Source organism: Pristiophorus japonicus, chromosome 3, assembly GCF_044704955.1.
Source record: "Pristiophorus japonicus isolate sPriJap1 chromosome 3, sPriJap1.hap1, whole genome shotgun sequence".
Classification (NCBI taxonomy): Eukaryota; Metazoa; Chordata; class Chondrichthyes; family Pristiophoridae; genus Pristiophorus; species Pristiophorus japonicus.
This window is the reverse complement of record NC_091979.1, coordinates 68,041,657-68,059,950: the sequence shown is the minus strand read 5'-3', so window position 1 is coordinate 68,059,950 and position 18,294 is coordinate 68,041,657. Positions and strand designations below refer to the sequence as shown.

The following is an 18,294-nucleotide window of genomic DNA, read 5'->3' as shown; positions in this document are numbered from 1 at the left end:
AACTGCTTGTTCTGTATAACCCATGTAAACGACTAGTGCTAGCTTGCGATGCGTCGTCATACGGGGTCGGGTGTGTGTTACAACAGGCTAACGAATCGGGGATTTTGCAACTGGTCACCTATGCATCCAGGAGTCTGTCCAAGGCCGAAAGGGCCTACAGCATGATTGAAAAAGAAGCTCTGGCGTGCGTTTACGGGGTAAGAAAAATGAAACAGTATTTGTTTGGTCTCAAGTTTGAGCTAGAAACTGACCATAAACTGGGCACAGAGAACTGCGCTGATGTTCTCAGTCGGCTACCATTGCCCATTACCGGGATGGAAATGGCACAGCCTGCAGACTTGCTCATGGTGATGGAGGCATTCGAGAACGAGAAGTCACCCTTTACAGCCTGCCAGATCAGGACCTGGACCAGCCAGGGTCCTTTACTGTCCCTGGTAAAAAAAAAACTGTGTCCTCCATGGGAGCTGGACCAGCATCCTAGCGGAGATGCAGGAAGAGATTAAGCCGTTCCACCGGCGCAAAGGTGAAATGTCCTTACAGGCGGACTGTCTTTTGCGGGGTAATCGCGTGGTCTTGCCCAAGAAAGGCAGAGAAATGTTCATACATGACCTAAACAGCACCCACCCAGGCATTGTAATGATGAAAGCCATAGCCAGATCACGTGTGATGGCCCGGCATCGATTCAGATTTAGTCATGCGTGCGCCAGTGCAACACCTGCTCTCAACTGAGCAATGCACCCAGAGAGGCACCGCTAAGTTTGTGATTGTGGCCCTCCAAACCATGGTCCAGGATCCACATTGACTCTGTGGGCCCATTTCTAGGCAAAATGTTATTGATTGTTGTGGATACTTATTCTAAATGGATTGAATGTGTAATAATGTCTGTAAGCACGTCCACCGCCACCATCGAGAGCCTATGAGCTATGTTTGCCACACACGGCCTGCCTGATGTCCGAGTCAGCGACAAAGGGCCGTGTTTCACCAGTGCTGAATTCAAGGAATTCATGACCCGCAATGGGATCAAGCACGTCACATCAGCCCCGTTCAAGCCCGCATCTAACGGCCAGGTAGAACGGGCAGTTCAAACCATCAAGCAATCAAGTGTCGGAAGGCTCTCTGCAGACCCGACTGTCCCGAGTTCTGCTCAGCTACCGCACCAGACCCCACTTGTTCACCGGGGTTCCCCCAGCTGAGCTGCTCGTGAAAAGAGCGCTCAAAACAAGGCTCTCTCTTGTCCATCCTGACCTCCATGATCACGTTGAGGGAAGGCGTCGTCAACAAAGCATGTTGCATGATCGCGCAATTTTGTCTCGCGATATTGAGGTCAATGTGTTCCTGTGTTTGTACTCAATTATGAACATAGTTCCAAATGGCTCGCTGGCACGGTCATAGCCGAAGAAGGGAGTAGGGTGTTTCAGGTGAAATTGAACAATGGACTAACGTGCAGAAAACATTTGGACCAAATCAAATTGCAGTTACAAGCAACCCGAAGAGGACACCACCAACTTCGACCCTCCAACACACACAAGTGGCAACAGACATCACGGTTGACTACAAAGCAGAATTCACCATCCCCGGCAGCCCGGCAAGGCCAGCTGCCCAGCATCCCATTGAATAACCAACCAACTCACCCACACCTGCATTTGTACCGAGATGATCGACAAGGGAACGAAGAGCCCCAGATCGTTTCACCCTGTAAATAAGTGTACCATTGATTTTACGAGGGAGTGATGTTATGTATTTAACCCTTGGCAACCTGTATCACACCACCACCAGAGGGCCTACCTGTTGGAGTCCCAAGGGATCCCAGCATCCCTTGGGAGTATGGTATATAAGCAGGGCCCCCCCACGCTGTACCAGCACTCTAGAGTCTAATTAAAGGAGCTAAGGTCACACTTACTCATTGCATACAGTACTCAGTTTCATCCTTTATTATGAGCGTAACAGGGAGCAGTCCTTTCGGCCCGGGAATCATCTCTTGCTCCAAAAAGAGTTCCCTGTGGGGGGAAAAAGAAAAGTATTTTATTCTTAATGCCTCGCTCCTGTCCTCTTGTGTCCCGCGCTGATTCCTTAAGTTAACGTAAGTTTTTTTTTGCGGGGCTTTTGGGCAGTGTGCGCCGCGCTGAAAAAAAATCATGGATGGCCAAAATCTATAAGTCCAGAAAAATGGTGCCCTATCCCGTTTTGACTCGTGCCTGCGGCAAAATTTTGTAAACTAGCACACATGGTCGGTGCCGGCGTCCAAACGTTGGCGAAAGTTGGAAAGTGAGTATTTAATGCCAAAAACCGTTTGGACGCCAAAGAACGGCGCACAATCGTGGCAAAAATAGGGTCTTGTGCTGTTGCCTTTCACCTCCTTAATACACAATTTGAATTTGTTGCCTTAGTAACAGCTGTTGTCCCTCGCACTCGGTGTTAAAATTTAATTGCATCAGTAATAGCTGCATTACAAATGGCTGCTATCCCTCTTGGCCGCCTCAAGACACGGTGTTGGATTTACTGGATTAGAAATGCCCTGCTATCCCGTCTGCACTTCTTACACCTAGTTAGAATTTATTGCATCAGTAACAGCTGATCTCTTTTTTAAAAAGTCTTTAAGGTTGCGAATAGATGTTACCTTTTTTGATCTTAAGGAAAATGTTATCTTCGCCTTTGGCTTTTACTTTTAATATTTTCTAATGCTTTTTATTTCAGTATATAGATTTCTTTACTTTAAAGGTGGTTAGAATTTGCCACAGCTGTTGAAGCAGAATCCATAAATTATTTAATTGCCTGAAAAATAGGAATCTTGAAGGGAATGGGGTGATTGGACTAGGTTGTGGTGGAAAAAAGTACTGAGGCAACTTGATGGGCAGAAATGGCTGTTCCTGTGCTGTACTAACATTCTATATGGTAAAACTTAATTGCTACTTCAAGTAGTATGCTTAAACCTAGCAGCTCTGAGCTTGAAATAAGTGCAGTACTAATTATTGCCAATCTTTTATGACAATTAGTAGATCTCCTAATGATGTTTGTGGGTACCAGTTGGATTGAACTGCAGAAATCTGGGGTGGACTGTGGGGAGCAAAATGAGTGTGTGGTTACAAGCCTTTTATACGGTAATATATCCTCAGCTTACTGACACAACACCTGGTCCTGATATGTAAGCAACTTATACAACATATTTACGGTACATTGAGTTCATTTTGAAGTATCTTAATATTTCAGGGTTATTACTATTTTGGGGGAAAATTGCTTGGAATATTATGCAGAATGTGAAGTAATGTGTTGCTTCTTCGTATGTTTGAAGGTGATGCTTGTAGGGCGAAGCTGTATACAACTGTATACAGGATTTTAAATTTCAAAACAAAGTGGCCTGCATATCTTGTAGCCTATTCTAGCCATCTGGAAAAGTGCTTAGCCAAATAACTCTAACATCCTTTGCAACAAGTCATAATAACTACATTAAAACTTATGGTCTGCAACTAACTTTATCTGGATCTCACTGTTGGTGTGGCACTTTCGTGAGTATGTTCATGCCATCACATTCACACATGATTGACATCCATCATATTTATTGCATTTTTGACTATGCATTGTTTTGTGATGCAGGTTTCAGTCTTTGATGCAAAGCATAGATCAGGGTCCTGCATATGTTGCAAAAACTATAGACTATGATGTGTCTGGGATAAATTTTAGCTTATCAAATATTACTCTTGGACACACACAGGATCCCTACAGAAGCAATGTACTATGGTATTGCTATATTTTATCCAGTGGCCTGAATATTTCAGAAATTAAAAGTTAATTTATGCATAGTAGATAATTGTCAGCTGTAAGATTTTGATGATGAGTTCCTAACGTTTTCTATTTGCAAATTGGCTCATACAGAATTTTCCTTCATATGTAGATTTTGATGCATTGGTTGGAGGAGAAGTGGGTGGTCTAGAGTTTGGAAAATTACCATTTGGAGCATGTGAAGACCCTATTAGGTGAGGATGTACGATTTCCCAACACGTGCAGTAACAGAAATTAAGGCTACTTAACTTGATTGTTTTAATTTTTCAGATCTTGAAATATATCAAAGTAGAAAAAATGTTTTTCAGTTATAAAGTTACATGGTGTGGGTGGTTTAATCTTTGCCCATTCGGTATCGTTTAAATAAAGAGTTCTGCCACTGGACTGGATAGAGTGAGTTTTATTAACCTACTTAAAAATAAATGTTACTACCAATTATAAGCAATACACTAAAACATAAATGTAACATACAAAGGTAAAGACAGTACAACCTTAATATCTGTACTCAGGACGCAAAGGTGATCAATCTTTCTGCTATCAATTGCATCGACGTCACAAATCGTCCCGAGAGCTCTACCTAAATGGAGGCTTGGTTTTCCTTGTATTTGGTTGTTCAGCATGTCTTGCACAATTATTCACCCCTCTTGTGACGATCTACAGTACCATTCTATGCTCGAGAGATGCTTGTCGTATTTCTTAATCTTATCTCGAACATTCTATATACTCTGCCTGGAGGTATGATGATCTCACCCACCAAGACAAGGGATGCTTGCAATCGCAAGGCCTACACAAGATGTTTAACTTACTGAGCAGACCTTGAAGCAGATAGCATGCTTTTTCCAAGTTGCTGTAGTTGCAGCTTTGCTGTTGGGCTGGTAATTTTTAGTTGTCAACACCCCCATTACTGTCTAAATTGGCCTATTTTCCTAAAGTATACTGGATAAAGGTAACATAAACCAATATGTATATTTTAAATATTTTTGTTTTATGGAACAAATTAGGATCCATTTGGTATCTACCATACATTAATAGCAACACACTGCATTGATTATGCAATAAATTTGGTAACAGAATGTTGTTCTGCACCAAATAAAAATTAGTGACTTTACTAAAACCAGTTTTGCTTTGCTTTCTTTTTGGAGTATTAGGAAATTATATAGTTAGTGTAAACTAGGCCATTTCCTCCCAGGTTAGAGTTTGTATGTTTTGATTTTTTTTTAAGTTACACCGTAACTAGCACCATCGGGAATTCCTGACCCATTGTACACCGTGTGCTATTTTAAGTGAATTATCAGGGCCCTTAGAATTTTGCACTGCAAGGCATGCTTCTGCAGCAGTTCCAACTACATTTATATGTAAATGTAGATTTTATTTTGATTCAAGATTTAAGGATATCTCATTTTTAAAATGCCCATATACAATAAATATTTAAAAAATTATTTATAAGAACACTTCTAAAATGGTGACGATTTTTAGGAAAATTGTGCATTTTAAATCACTTAAAAGGAATTTAGTGGCCAGGGTATTGCTCAGCTGTTTACTCTTGGCACCTAGCCAGATGTGGTAGCTAGCTGCTAAGCTTCAGCTAGATAAAATGTTGAATTTTTAAAATGTAAAATTTTGGTATTTACAGCATTGTATTTTAAAGAGTTGAGAGCACTGTAACTAAATCATGCATTCGCACCTTGATACTTCACCTGTCTGGCTGGCAATCAATACCTGGTGTACCAACATAACCATATAGGAATCAAAAATGGGGTCAGATGACACAGACCACAGTTGGAATATTGTGTGCTATTTTAGGCACTCCACTAGAAAGGAAATTAAAGCAATAGAGAGCATATGACATAGATTCATCAGGATGATTCCAGGGATGGGAAACTGTTGGGGAAAGACTTCAGATACCCTGTACTAGGAATATTTCCACTCGAGTAGAGATTCAATAGCAGTTTTTCCAAATTTATGAAGAGTTTACATAGAATGAACAGGGAAAGGCTCTTGGTTAGAGAGTCAGTGCTAAGGGATGTCAATATAAAACTGACAATGAGACTGAGCAGAGGGATTAGGAGAAATTTCCTTGTGCAAAGGGTAGTTGGAGCTAGATATGTTTTGCAACAGGATGGTAATTGAAGCACAGAAAATTGGATAAATATTTGGAGCAGAGCTATATAAAAAAAGAAAGACTTACATTTTGGATTGCGTCTTTCAATGACCACCGGATATCTCAAAGCACTTAACAGACAATTAAGTACTTTTGGACTGTGGTCGCTGTTATGTGGGAAATGCGGCAGCCAATTTGCGCACAGCAAGCTCCCACAAACAGCAATGTGATCATCTGTTTTAGTGATGTTGATTGAGGGATAAATATTGCCCCGCCAGGACACCGGGGATAACTCCCCTGCTCTTCTTCAAAATAGTGACCGTAGGATCTTTTCCGTCCACCCGAGAGGGCAGACGGGGCCACGGTTTAACGTCTCATACTGTGGGGGTGGTATGGGGTAAATCCATTAGTTTTGGATTGCTCTAGAAAAGGAACACTCATACATCACTAACTTTAGGCAATGTAGCAGTTATATGGCAGTCCTGAATACAACAACTTGTATTTATATAGCGCCTTTAACGTAGTAAAATGTCCCACGGCGCTTCACAGGAGTGTTATAAGACAAAACAAATACATTTGACACCGAGCCACATAAGAAATTTACAGCAGATGAGAGGTAGATTTTAATGAGCGTCTTAAAGGAGGTAGAGAGGCGGAGAGGTGTAGGGAGGGAGTTCCAGAGCTTAGGGCCCAGGCAGTTGAAGGCACAACCACCAGTGGTTGCGCAGTTATATTCAGGGATGCACAAGAGGGCAGAATTTGAGAAGCACAGACCTCCTGGGGCGTGCGGGGGGGGGGCGGTGGTGAGGCTGAAGGAGATTACAGAGATTAGATGGGGCGAGGCCATGGAGGGATTTGTAAACAAGGATGAGAATTTTGAAATCGAGGTGTTGCTTAACTGGGAGCCAATGTAGGTCAGTGAGCACAGGGGTGAAGGGTGAGCAGAACTAACTTAAAAAGATGGGGCAGGCAGCTACGCATTCTGAATAACACCATGGTAGTGATGCCACATTAATATTGCCCTGTCCCTGAGCCACATGACGCAAGCTGCCTTTCACTGGAATAGGGGAATGGAATAAGTGCATCTCCTAGATTTCCATGAAAAGCATGTCAATGCAATTGTACAGCAACAGTTGAACAAAATTTGTCTGAGTTATTTGAGTTGGAAACAAGATCTTTATGGATTTCAGAACTCCATTCATACATCCAACTCCATATTCATCTTTCTTTGCCAGAAATACTCTTCCACATTTTCTTTAATGTGTTAACAATGATGAATAAGATTCTGACTAGTGTCATATTTTTGTTTTAGTGAATTACATTTAGCTACAACTTGGCCTCATCTCACAGAAGGCATTATTGTTGACAATGATGTATACTCGTAAGTACTGATTATCATTAATTTTACTCTTCCTTTTCAAAATTGTTTTAGCAAGTTTACAAATGTGTTTGAATAAAAGCTCAATTGTTGATGTCTGATTCTTTGATTGGCACTTCTGCAAAACAACAAATGATTATTTTGTTACTGAAGGAATTTGAAATACAACCACATTTATAATCTACTGTTACTATGTTATCTTGGGGCATTCTATTTGTACAGATTAACCTTTACGACCATAAGTCTCTCTCTAATCCATTTAACTAGTTTTTGTAAAGGGTTTCATTAGGTTTTTCTGAGATTTGAGAAAAGTATTGCGATACAATTCAACATGGAATATTGATAAATGGTGTGTGGCAATTAATTTAATTGCACTTCAAAAGTAGTTGGTAACGTGTGTGTGCTTAGTAAGATAACTTTGTTCTTAATGAAAGTAGGCAGCGAAAGGAGAAGTGAAGGAGTCCAGGGCTACTCCTGAAACTCACTGATTTTAATTGTGGCTTTTTGTGCAATTGTGGGATAAGAAAAGTAAAGTGTTACATTGTGAGAGATTAATAACATTCTTCCATGAGGCAGGGAAATTGATAGAATCTGCCAATATTGTAACTATAGTATTTTGAAGCAGAGCTTTTGAGCTACTTATGAAGGTGCAAATACATTTCACAATTATTAATTTTTTTTTGCCAGGGACCTTGATGCTCTACAAGCACCCCAGTGGTCTGTCAGAGTGAGGAAGGCTGATAACCCCCAGTGCTTGTTGGGTATATAATTATTTCACTCTAGTATGAAAAACTGCATTCAGAATGTTGCATTATAACAAAGTTCTGTTAGGAGTCCTAAATGGTTTGACTTTTTTTACATATAGGAGATTTTCTTACCGAGTTCTTTAAACTTTGTTGCCGGAAAGAGTCGATTGATGAGCTTCTTGGAAGGTCAGCTTTTGAAGATGAAAGCAAAGGTTAAAACAACACATTTTAAAATTCAGATAACTGTGCAGTACTTTTTTAGAATCATAGAATGGTTACATCACAAGAGAAGACCATTTGGCCCATCGATCCCATGCTGGCTCACTACAAGAGCACTTCAGCTAGTCCTAGTCCCACTCCCCCGCCCTTTCCCCGTAGCCCTACAATTTTATTTTCCTTCAGATACATATCCAATTCCCTTTTGAAAGCCATGATTGAATTTGCTACCAGCACCCTTTCCAGCAGTGCATTCCAGATCCTAACCACTTACTGCATAAAAAAGTTTTTTCTCATGCCGCCTCTGGTTCTTCTGCCAGTCACCTTAAATCTGTGTCCTCTGGTTCTCAACCTTTCCGCCATTGGGAACAGTTTCTCTCTATCTACTCTGTCTAAATCCCTCATGATTTTGAACACCTCTATCAAATCTCCTCTCAACCGTCTCTGCTCTAAAGAGAACAACCCAAGCTTCTCCAGTCTATCCACGTAACTGAAGTCCCTCATCCCTGGAACCATTCTTGTAAATCTTTTCTGCACCCTCTCTAAGGCCTTCACGTCCTTCCTAAAGTGCGGTGCCCAGAATTGGACACAATACTCCAGTTGATGTCGGACCAATGTTTTATAACTTTATGCCTCTGTCTATGAAGCCTAGGATCCTGTATGCTTTTTTAACCGCTTTCTCAACCTGCCCTGCGACTTTCAATGATTTGTGCACACACATCCCCAGGTCTCTCTGTTCCTGCACCCCCTTTAGAATTGTACCCTTTAGTTTATATTGCCTTTCCTCATTCTTCCTACCAAAATGTATCACTTTGTACTTTTCTGCGTTAAATTTCATCTGCCACATATTTGCCCATTCCACCAGCCTGCTCTGTCTTCTTGAGACAGTCACTATCCTCCTCACTGTTCACTATATTTCCAAGTTTTGCGTCATTTGCAAATTTTGAAATTGTACCCTGTATACCAAGTCCAAGTCATTAATGTATATCAAGAAAAGCAATGGTCCTAATACCGACCCCTGTATACCCTCCAGTCTGAAAAACCAACATTCACCACTACTCTTTGTTTCCTGTCAATTAGCCAATTTTGTATCCATGCTGTCACTGTCCATTTTATTCCATGGGCGTCAACTTTTCTGGCAAGCCTATTGTGTCGTCCTTTATCAAACGCTTTTGGAAGTCCATGTACACCACATCAACCGCATTGCTCTCATCAACCCTCTCTGCTACCTCTTCGAAAAAATCAAGTTAGTTAAACACGATTTACCTTTAACAAATCCGTACTGTCTTTCCTTAATTAATCCACACTTGTCCAACTGGCTGTTAACTTTGTCCCGAATCATCATTTCTAAAAGCTTCCCCACTACTGAGGTTAAACTGACTGGCCTTTAGTTGCTGGGCTTATCCTTGCACCCTTTTTTGAACAAGGGTGTAACATTTACAATTCTCCAGTCCTCTGGCACCATCCCTGTATCTAAAAAGGATTGGAAGATTATGGCCACTACCTCTGCAATTTCCAACTTGACTTCCCTCAGCATTCTAGGATGCATCCCATCTGGACCTGGAGACTTATCTACTTTATAAAAGCCAGCCTTTCGAGTACCTCCTCTATCAATTTTTATCCCGTCCAGTATCTCAACTACCTCCTCTCTCACTGACTTTGGCAGTATCATCTTCCTTGGTGAAGACAGATACAAAGTACTCATTTAGTACCTCAACCATGCCCTCTGCCTCCATAGGTAGGTCTCCATTTTGATCCCTAATCGTCCCCACTCTCCTCTTACTACTTGTTTACTATTAAATGCCTATAGAATTTGGATTTCCTTTATGTTAGTGGCCAATGTGTTCTCATACTCTCTCTGACCCTCTTATTTCCTTATTCACTTCTCCTCTGAAACTTTCTATATTCAGCCTGGTTCTCACTTGTATTCCCAACCTGGTATCCCTTTTTCTGTTTCATCTTACTCTCTATCTCTTTTGTCATCCAGGGACTTCTGATTTTGATTGCTCTACCTTTCCCCCTCGTGGGAATGTACCTCAACTGTACCCGAACCATCTTCCCTTTAAAGGCAATTCAATTTTCGATTACAGTTTTGCCTGCCAGTCGTTGATTCCAATTTATCTGGGCCAGATCCGCTCTCAGCCCACTGAAATTGGTCTTCCTCCAATTAAGTATACTTGCTCTAAACGTTATGATACTATGATCACTGTTCTCTAAATGTTCCCCGAATGACACTTGGTCCACTTGACCCACCTCATTACCCAGAACCAGGATCCAACACTGCCTGCTTCCTCGTTGGGCTGGAAACGTACTGATCAAGAAAGTTCTCCTGAAGACACCAGAAATTCTTCATCCTCTCTGCCCTTTACACTATTACTATCCCAGTCGATATTCGGATAATTGAAGTCCCCCATTAACACTACTCTATAGTTCTTGCACCTTTCTGTAACCTCCCAGCAAATTTGCTCCTCTACATCCTTCCGACTAGTTGGTGGCCTATAGAATACAACTAGTAGTGTAATGGCACCTTTATTGTTTCTTATCGCGAACCAAATAGATTCTGTCCTTGACCCCTCCAGAACATCCTCTCTCTCCAGCACTGTAATATTGTCTTTTATCAATACTGCCACCCCACCTCCTTTCTTTCCTTCCCTATCTTTCCTGAACACTTTATATTAGGAATATTTAGTACCCAATCCTGTCCTTTTTTTGAGCCAGGTCTCCGTTATCATCACAACATCATATTCCCATTTGGCTCTTTTGCTATTGCAGCTCACCAACCTTATTTACCAATCTTTGTGTATTTACACACATGCACTGTAAGGACATTAGCATGGATGATGTGGAGGAAGGACATTAGCTTGGATGATGTGGAATCGGTATAGGTGGAGCTACGGAATACCAAAGGGCAGAAAATGCTAGTGGGAGTTCTGTACAGACCACTAAACAGTAGTAGTGAGGTTGGGGACAGCATCAAACAAGAAATTAGGGATTCGAGCAATAAAGGTACAGCAGTTATCATGGGCGACTTTAATCTACATATTGATTGGGCTAACCAAACTGGTAGCAATACGGGGGAGGAGAATTTCCTGGAGTGTATTAGGGATGGTTTTCTAGATCAATATGTCGAGGAACCAACTTGAGGGCTGGCCATCCTAGACTGGGTGATGTGTAATGAGAAAGGACTAATTAGCAATCTTGTTGTGTGAGGCCCCTTGGGGAAGAGTGACCATAATATGGTAGAATTCTTTATTAAGATGGAGAGTGACACAGTTAATTCAGAGACTAGGGTCCTGAACTTAAGGAAAGGTAACTTCGATGGTATGAGACGTGAATTGGCTAGAATAGACTGGCGAATGATACTTAAAGGGATGACGGTGGATAGGCAATAGCAAACATTTAAAGATCACATGGATGAATTTCAACAATTGTACATCCCTGTCTGGAGTAAAAATAAAACCGGGAAGGTGGCTCAACCGTGGCTAACATGGGAAATTAAGGATAGTGTTAAATCCAAGGAAGAGGCATATAAATTGGCCAGAAAAAGCAGCAAACCTGAGGACTGGGAGAATTTGAAAAGTCAGCAGAGGAGGACAAAGGGTTTAATTAGGAGGAGGAAAATAGAGTATGAGAGGAAGCTTGCTGGGAACATAAAAACTGACTGCAAAATACTTCTATAGATATGTGAAAAGAAAAAGATTAGTGAAGACAAACATATAGGTCCCTTGCAGTCAGACTTGGGTGAATTTATAATGGGGAGCAAAGAAATGGCGGACCAGTTAAACAAATACTTTGGTTCTGTCTTCACAAAGGAAGACACAAATAACCTTCCGGAAATACTAGGAGACCGAGGATCTAGTGAGAAGGAGGGACTGAAGGAAATCCTTATTAGTCAGGAAATTGTGTTCGGGAAATTGATGGGATTGAAGACCGAAATATCCCCGGGGCCTGATGGTCTGCATCCCAGAATACTTAAGGGAGTGGCCCTAGAAATAGTGGATGCATTGGTGATCATTTTCCAACAGTCTGTCGACTCTGGATCAGTTCCTATGGACTGGAGGGTAGCTAATGTAACACTACTTTTTAAGAAAGGAGGGAAGAGAGAAAACGGGGAATTATAGTACCGTGTTAGCCTGACATCAGTAGTGGTGAAAATGATGGAATCAATTAAAGATGAAATAGCAGCGCATTTGGAAAGCAGTGACAAGATCGGTACAAGTCAGCATGGATTTATGAAGGGGAAATCATGCTTGACAAATCTTTTGGAATTTTTTGAGGATGTAACTGGTAGAGTGGACAAGGGAGAACCAGTGGATGTGGTGTATTTGGACTTTCAAAAGGCTTTTGACAAGGTCCCACACGAGATTGGTGTGCAAAATTAAAGCACGTGGTATTGGGGGTAATGTACTAACGTGGTTGGCAGACAGGAAGCAGAAAGTCGGGATAAACGGGTCCTTTTCAGAATGGCAGTCAGGGACTAGTGGGGTGCCGCAGGGCTCATTGCTGGGACCCCAGTTATTTACAATATACATTAATGATTTAGATGAAGGAATTGAGTGTAATATCTCCAAGTTTGCAGATGACACTAAGCTGGGTGTGAGCTGTGAGGAGGACGCTAAGAGGCTGCAGGGTGGCTTGGACAGGTTAGGTGAGTGGGCAAATGCATGGAAGATGCAGTATAATGTGGATAAACGTGACGTTATCCACTTTGGTGGCAAAAACACGAAGGCAGAATATTATCTGAATGGCGGCAGATTAGGAAAGGGGGAGGTGCAACGAGACCTGGGTGTCGTGGTACATCAGTCATTGAAAGTTGGCGCGCAGGTACAGCAGGCGGTGAAGAAGGCAAATGGTATGTTGGCCTTCATAGCTAAGGGATTTGAGTATAGGAGCAGGGAGGTCTTACTACAGTTGTACAGGGCCTTATTGAGGCCTCACCTGGAATATTGTGTTCAGTTTTGGTCTTCTAATCTGAGGAAGGACTTTCTTGCTATTGAGGGAGTGCAGCGAAGGTTCACTAGACTGATTCCCGGGATGGCTGGACTGACATATGAAAAGAGACTGGATTGACTGGGCCTGTATTCACTGGAGTTTAGCAGGATGAGAGGGGATCTCACAAAAATATATAAAATTCTGACGGTACTGGACAGGTTAGATGCAGGAAGAATGTTCCCGATGTTGGGGAAGTCCATAACCAGGGGATATAATCTAAGGATAAGGGGTAAGCCATTTAAGATTGAGATGAGGAGAAACTTCTTCACTCAGAGTTGTTAACCTGTGGAATTCCTTACCGCAGAGTTGTTGATGCCAGTTCATTGGATATATTCAAGAGGGAGTTGGATATGGCCCTTGTGACTAAAGGGATCAAGGGTATGGAGAGAAAGCAGGAATGGGGTACTGAGTTGAATGATCAGCCATGACATTGAATGGTGGTGCAGGATTGAAGGGCTGAATAACCTACTCCTGTACCTATTTTCTATATTTCTATGTAAACCTACCTTAGATCTTTCTTGTATTCTCTTAGTTAGTCCCCACCTAATACCTTACTATTTCTTACTCTAGTGCTATCTGTCTCTCCCAATTCTTTGTGCACCTTGTTTCCCCTTTCTAATACTACATCCTGATGCCCATCGCCCTGCCAAATTATTTAAAACCCTACCCAACACCACTTGCAAACCGCCCCACACGAGGACATTGGTCTTGGCTCTGTTGAGGTGCAACCCGTCCGGCCTGTACATCTCCCACAGAACAGGTCCCAATGTCCCAGGAATCTGAAGCCCTACCTCCTACACCATCTCTCCAGCCACATATTCATCTGCTCTATCCTCCTATTTCTATACTCACTAGCTCGTGGCACTGGGATTAATCAGGAGATTATTATCTTTGAGGTTCTGCTTTTTCATATGTTTCCTCGCTCCCTAAAATTTGCTTGCAGGACTCATCCTTCTTTCTACCTATGTCGCTGATTCCGATATGGACCACGACCACTGGCTGATCACCCTCCCCCCTCAGAATGTTCTGCAGCCGCTCAGTGACATCCTTGACCCTGGCACCAGGGAGGCAACATACCATCCTGGAATCACGTCTGCGGCCACAGAAACTCCTCTCTCTTCCCCATACTGTCGAATTGCCTTTCACTATTGCTTTCCCGATCTTCCTCCCCAGCCCCACCCCCCCCCAGTACAGCTGAGCCACCCATGGTATCGTGGACCTGGCTATATCTGTACTCCCCAGAGGAACCATCGCCCTCCAGTATTGTGTTATTGGCTTGTGTAAAAACTAGAGTTTCTGTGCACTAAGCAAGTTGTATATAGTAATGCTTTCTTTTCAGCAGAGAATGCAGATATCAGCCAAGCATTGCAGAAGCTCACAGAACCAACAGCTGTTCACATACCTAGACTATCCACTATGTCAAATATGGTTCACAGTGCTCGCAAGAGGATGCATAAACATAGACGTGTGGAAGAGTCACCGATTAGCAATGAAGTTCTAAACTCCATTTTATTAGTAAGTAATTTTTTGTTTGAAAGTACAGTCTACTGATAATTTGAAGTTTTTGCACTAAAAATGAGAATTTTTCAACAAGCAATGTAAATAACAAAGTGGGATTTTACTGTTAAAAATAAATTAGAATTATCAAGATAATATACATTACAGGAATTTGAATTAAGAGGAATTAATAGGGTAATACAAATGTAATTTGTTTCTGTAGAAGCTTGTAACAATATTTCTGGCAAATTTCTGTGAAAACGATACAGGTAATAGTAATAAGGGGATTTCAACTACCCTAATATTAACGGATAGAATCAGTGTAAAAGATATAGAGGGAGTAGAATTCTTAAAATACATTCAGGAGAACATTTTTAGCCAGTACATAGCAAGCCCAATAAGTGAGGGTGTGGTTCTGGACTTAATTTTAGGGAATGAAGCTGGGCAGGTGGAAGTGGTAACAGTGGGAGAGCATTTTGGTAGTATGATGATCATAATGTGGTGTTGCCAGGGCTGGAAAACTTTAGCTATGAGGAAAGATTGGATAGGCTGGGGTTGTTTTCCTTGGAACAGAGGAGGCTGAGGGGAGATTTAATTGTGGTGTATAAAATTATGAGGTGCCTAGATAGAGTGGATAGGAAGGGCAGAATGTATAAACATAAAAGTGTATCAGAAAGTGGGGTCAAAGCAGGGACAAATGGTAAGAAGGAAAAATTAAAAGCTCTTTATCTGAATGCACGCAGCATTCGTAACAAAATAAATGAGTTGACGGCACAAATAGATACAAATGGGTATGATCTGATAGCTATTACAGAGACATGGTTGCAAAGTTACCAAGGCTGGGAACTAAATATTCAGGGGTATTTGACAATTTGGAAAGACAGACAGAAAGGAAAAGTAGGTGGGATAGCTCTGTTAATAAAGGATGAGATCAGTGCGTTAGTGAGAAATGATATTGGCTCAGAACATCAAGATGTTGAATCAGTTGAATCAGGAATAATAAGGGGAAAAAGTCACTGGTGGGCATAGTCTATAGGCCCCCTAACAGTAACTGCACTGTTGGACGGAGTAAAATCAAGAAATAATGGAGGCTTGTAATCATGGGGGATTTTAACCTTCACGTTGATTGGACAAAGCAAATTGGCCAGGGTAGCCATGCGAAAGAGTTCATAGTGTATCCAGGATAGTTTCCTTGAACAGTACGGTGCAGAACCAACCAAGGGAGCAAGCTATCTTAGATCTGGTACTGTGTAATGAGACAGGATTAATAAACAATCTCCTCGTAAAGGATCCTCTAGGAATGAGTGACCATAGCACGGTTGAATTTCAAATTCAGTTGGAGGGTGAGAAAGTTGGATTTCAAACCAAAGGGAGACTACAAAGGTATGAAGGCAGAGTTGGCTAAAGTGGACTGGGAAAGTAGATTATAGTGTGGGACGGTTGATGAGCAGTGGCAGACATTTAAGGAGATATTTCACAACTCTCAACAAAAATATATTCCAATAAGAAGGAAAGACTGTAAGAGAAGGGATAACCATCTGTGGCTAACTAAGGAAATAAGGGATGGTATCAAATTGAAAACAAGGGCATACAAAGTGGCCAAGACTAGTAGGAGGGCCAGAGGATTGCAAAACTTTTAAAAGCCAGCAAAGAACGACTACAAAAACAATCTATCATTCCTCTCTATTATGAAAGCAAACCAGCACGAAATATAAAAACAGATAGTAAGAGTTTCTACAAAATGCAGGGAACAGCGTCAGCCCTTATACGGGAATTATAGTCTCTGTCACAGGTGGGACAGTCAGTCGTTGAAGGAAAGGGTAGGTGCGGTGTCTGGTTTGCCGCACGCTCCTTCCGCTGCCTGCGCTTGTTTTTTGCATGCTCTTGGCAGCGAGACTCTGGGTGCTCGGTGCCCTCCCAGATACTCTTCCTCCACTTAGGGTGGTCTTTAGCCAGGGATTCCCAGGTGTCGGTGGGGATGTTGCACTTTATCAAGGAGGCTTTGAGGTTCAGAGAAGGTTCACTGGGTTAATTCCAGAGATGAGGGGGTTGACTTATGAAGATAGGTTGAGTAGGTTGGGCTTATACTCATTGGAGTTCAGAAGAATGAGGTGTGATCTTATCGAAACATATAAGATAATGAGGAGGCTTGACAAGGTGGATGCAGAGAGGATATATCCACTCATAGAGGAAACTAAAACTAGGGGACATAGTCTAAGAAAAGGGGCTGCCCATTTCAAATTAAGATGAGGGGAAATTTCTTCTCTCAGAAGGTTGTAAATCTATGGAATTCTCTGCCCCAGAGAGCTGTGGAGGCTGGATCATTGAGTCTATTTAAGGTGGAGATAGACAGATTTTTGAGCGATCAGGAATAAAGCGTGATGGGGAGCGGGCAGGGAAGTGGAGCTAAGTCCATGATCAGATCAACCATGATCTTATTAAATGGCGGAGCAGGCTCGAGAGGCCAAATGGCCTACTCCTGCTCCTATTTCTTATGTTCTTATGACCTATTTCCCTTAGCAGAGGGGTCAATAACCAGCTGGCATAGATTTAAAGTAGTTGGTAGAAGGATTGGAGGGGAGAGGAGGAAAAATGTCTTCACCCAGAGGGTAGTGGGAGTCTGGAACTCACTGCCTGAAAGGGTGGTAGAGACAGAAACCCTCATCACATTTAAAAAGTACTTGAATGTGCACTTAAAGGAGCCGTAATTTACAAGGCTACGGGCCAAGAGCTGGAAAGTGGGATTAGGCTGGATAGCTTTTTTCCTGCCGGCACAGACATGGTGGGTCGAATGGCCTCCTGTACTGTAAATTTCTATGATTGTGTGATTCTAAATTATTTTAAAAGTTATTAGATATATATAACTGTTATTTTCAGGTAATTAACTTTGCATTATTGTTTAATAAACTCGAGTGATGATGTAGGTCACAATTTCTTCAATGAGGGTATTATCACACATCAAGTCCATAGAACATTTGTGCTGTCATTGTGCATCATGACCTCTGCTGTCACTGGTACAGAGGAAGACAAATGGTATAAAATGGCCCTAATGGTTCCATATGTATGATAAAATAATATGGTGGTGATTTAAAGTCCATAATCTTATACAAACTACTTCAGCATTGTTCTTGAGGATTTTATTATCTAAAACCCGCAAGTAAATTTGCTTCTTGCTAAATTTTGATAAGTGGTGAAATTGACCACATAGTCACTTTTAAGCACTGTGTTGGGTCTTTTTTGAACCATTACTCTAGATTATTTTGACTCATATTTTAGATCACTCGTATGGGCAAGCCCCAATTACAATGGGCCGAATGCCTCTGACCCAAAAAAAATCTACAAAAATATCCGCTGGTCACGGAGGAACGTCAGAGGCCTTGATTTGTTGCGCGGCGTACGGGAAGATATCTTCCACGCACAGACGTATATGTTGGAATCACGTGGGCCTGGACCACCAATCACTATCTTGTATTCTCATTGATAATAATGGTGAGTTCCGATTGTACCAGCTCCCATTACTAGCAATGAGAAAACCCCCCTAAAACAAGAAACACAGCATAATAAATTTACAAAAAACACCTCATATA

The 18,294-nt window shown here is 41.8% G+C and overlaps 1 protein-coding gene across 2 annotated transcripts in view; it reads left to right on the top strand.

Annotated features, from left to right (window-relative positions):
* The window catches only part of rab3gap1 (RAB3 GTPase activating protein subunit 1), a 101,142-nt gene that overhangs the window by 31,548 nt on the left and 51,300 nt on the right, over positions 1-18,294 (top strand). The window contains exons 9-13 of one of the 2 annotated variants that reach the window (XM_070875421.1): positions 3,890-3,971; positions 7,191-7,259; positions 7,944-8,017; positions 8,122-8,214; positions 14,553-14,725. In XM_070875421.1, the coding sequence (XP_070731522.1) occupies positions 3,890-3,971; positions 7,191-7,259; positions 7,944-8,017; positions 8,122-8,214; positions 14,553-14,725 (491 nt within the window). Of the gene's footprint in view, positions 1-3,889; positions 3,972-7,190; positions 7,260-7,943; positions 8,018-8,121; positions 8,215-14,549; positions 14,726-18,294 lie in introns of both variants that reach the window. The other variant, XM_070875420.1, reaches the window with a different exon arrangement.